The sequence below is a fragment of the Lemur catta genome, chromosome 7 (assembly GCF_020740605.2).
Source record: "Lemur catta isolate mLemCat1 chromosome 7, mLemCat1.pri, whole genome shotgun sequence".
NCBI lineage: Eukaryota > Metazoa > Chordata > Mammalia > Primates > Lemuridae > Lemur > Lemur catta.
In genome coordinates, this window is record NC_059134.1 from 103738730 (window position 1) to 103741549 (window position 2820).

At 59.3% G+C, this 2820-nt stretch overlaps 1 protein-coding gene across 1 annotated transcript; it reads right to left on the reverse strand.

Annotated features, from left to right (window-relative positions):
* Nucleotides 1–1790: 1790 nt before the first annotated feature.
* LOC123642173 (guanine nucleotide exchange factor subunit RIC1-like) lies at nucleotides 1791–2384 on the reverse strand (the record flags this gene model as incomplete). Its single annotated transcript, XM_045557078.1, has 2 exons — nucleotides 1791–1895; nucleotides 2337–2384. Coding segments are annotated over 2 exons (153 nt in total), but the record flags the coding sequence as incomplete, so codon positions are not given.
* Between the last annotated feature and the right edge of the window lie 436 nt (nucleotides 2385–2820).

Consider the following 2820-nt stretch of genomic DNA (forward strand, 5'->3'; position numbering starts at 1 on the left):
GTACATGTGCACACACATGCATGCAGCCTCATAAAGGTGTGCACATACACATGGCCACAGCAACACATGCACACATACACATGCACACGCATGCGAGTGCACACACACACACATTACTGTCCTCCCAGGATGGGAGACCCACTGGTGTGCCCATTAGTGGCCTTCAGCTTACAGGGTGCTTTTTCTCCCTGGGCAAGTCTTTCAGCAGAGAAAACACAAAACCCCAGGCTTGCCCCTCATCCTCTGAGCCCACATTCCTCCAGAAAACGCTGCCCGCGCCCCCAGCTCAGGAAAGAATGTCAGCTCAGAGTTGGGCGTTTCCATGGGCCAGTCCGGCTGTAAAATCTGACACTCAGGGTCTGGGCCGTTGGAGGCCAGTGGACACTAATTGCTTTTCTGAATGACGCTTTGGGGCCAGTGCAGGGCCAGGCCACCAGCAGGACTGAATGGCCACAGCAAGCAGCCCCTCGGGTTCTCCTGGGCCTCCAGCCCCAGCCTCTCCTGCAGCGTGCTGGCCGGTGCCCTGCCTCCCCGCCGGGAGGCCCCCAGGGAAGGGCCAGTGGCCTGAGACAATGGCAGCACCTGCCGGGCCACGCTCTCCCTGGGGAGCCCTGGCCCGTGCCGGAGCCGGGCGCCTGGCATGGGGCCCCATTGTTTTCCTCCCTCCCTCTCTGGGACTCCTCCATGGAGGGATAGGGCAGCCCCAAGGTCTCCTCCAGGGCGCTGCCGGCGGCCCCTGGGCATCTGTCCCGGGCAGTGGGCAGCAGGAGGGGCTGGCCCAGCCTATTGTCTGGGCCTGGAGCTGCCCCACCCGACAGGAGAGGGGCCCATTGTCCCAGAGCAATCTGCCCGGCTCCTGCCGCCCCGTTTTCTCCAAGACAGAGGGGCCGCACGGCTCACAGCCGGAGCCGCAGGCACGGGCGGGAGCAGCACCCCGCTCCGGGCACGTGGCTCCACCCCGCATCCTTCACTCGCCGCCGTCCAGCTTCTCAGTGGTGATTCAATAACCAAATACGTTTGCGCAGGGACTCCTGGACGGCGCGCCTTCTCATTCCCACATGATGTGACGTGACACGTCTCTCGCCCTCCAGTCACCCATGGGGAAGCTGCTGCCACCGACTCATCTGATCAGGTTGAGAGGCCTCGGGGGGGTGGGGGGGAACAGCAGAGGCTGTTTCCCTGTAAGGCTTGAAAATGCCATTGCAGCCAAGAAAAAAACTTCACTTTTTTAACAAATGTTGCTAACAAGGAGATTAGCCAATCAAACATATAATTTGGCCTCAGTAATCCTCAAATGATATCAACCTGGATGATCCCGGGCCAAGGCTTGAGGCTTTTGGACACAGACCTAGTCTGGTGGTTCAGAGCTGTCCAGAAAGTCTGGCAGCGAGAACAAGCCCAGGGGAGTGGTTTCTACTCCCACCTCGGGTGGTCCCCACCGCCTGCATCAACGCAGAGCGGGGAGCAAAGCCCGAGACAACAGGCCAGCTGCACCTAGATGTTTATGTTCAAATTTTGCTTATATGAATGTTAATTAAACACAGCAAAGAAAGACACAAAGTTAGCTGACTGAGCACAGATTTGCACTGGGGGTTGTACAGCAAGGAGAAATCTGCCCTGTGTGAACCTCAGGACAGGAACTAAAAGGCAGCTGCTCACCTGAAGGCAGCCCAGGCTGGTGACGGGTACAGCCCAAGAGAGACCTCCACACCCCAAATGTGAGGCACCCCTGCCAGGCCCTCCCTTCTCCCCAGCCAGCACAGGGCCCAGCCAGAGCAAGGGCTCAGTTGTTACTTGGAGGAATGGATGGCGAGGTGGAGGGATGAGGGGATGGGTGGATGGAGAGATGGATGGATGGATGGAGGGAGGGAGAGGGATGGATGGATAGAGGAAGGGAGGGAGAGGGATGGATGGACGGAGGGAGGGAGAGGGATGGATGGACGGAGGGAGGGAGAGGGATGGATGGAGGGAGGGAGGGAGAGGGATGGATGGACGGAGGGAGGGAGAGGGATGGATGGACGGAGGGAGGGAGAGGGATGGATGGATAGAGGGAGGGAGGGAGAGGGATGGATGGACGGAGGGAGGGAGAGGGATGGATGGATAGAGGGAGGGAGGGAGAGGGATGGATGGATAGAGGAAGGGAGGGAGAGGGATGGATGGACGGAGGGAGGGAGAGGGATGGATGGATGGGGGAAGGGAGGGAGAGGGATGGATGGATGGAGGGAGGGAGAGGGATGGATGGACGGAGGGAGGGAGGGATAGAGGGATGGATGGAGGGAGGGAGGGAGAGGGATGGATGGAGGGAGGGAGGGAGAGGGATGGATGGAGGGAGGGAGGGAGGCAGAGGGATGGATGGACGGAGGGAGGGAGGGATAGAGGGATGGATGGAGGAAGGGAGGGAGAGGGATGGATGGACGGAGGGAGGGAAGGATAAAGAGATGGAGAGATGCATGGATGGAAGGAGAGATGGATAGAGGGATGGATGGATGGACAGATGAAAGGGTGGAAGAATGCATGGCAAGCATGCAAAGATGAAAAACTATTCATTTGTGCCTCCTCTTGGGGGCCGTGATAAGAGCAGAGATAAGGCTCAGCCCATCTGAACTGTGGGAAAGGCCCACAGTCACCTAGGCATGGTGACAGCCTGTTTCCCTGACAGCTCACCCTGCCCAGGCCCTTGGTGTCCAGAGGGCCCCTCGCAGTCAGACCCACACGTCACCTAGCAGACCCTGCTGGTACCCTCCTCTGGCACCTCCTCCCTTCCTTTCCAGGAGAGCCCCAATTTTGTCCAGGTGTTGTCTGCTCTGTGCACCATGAGCC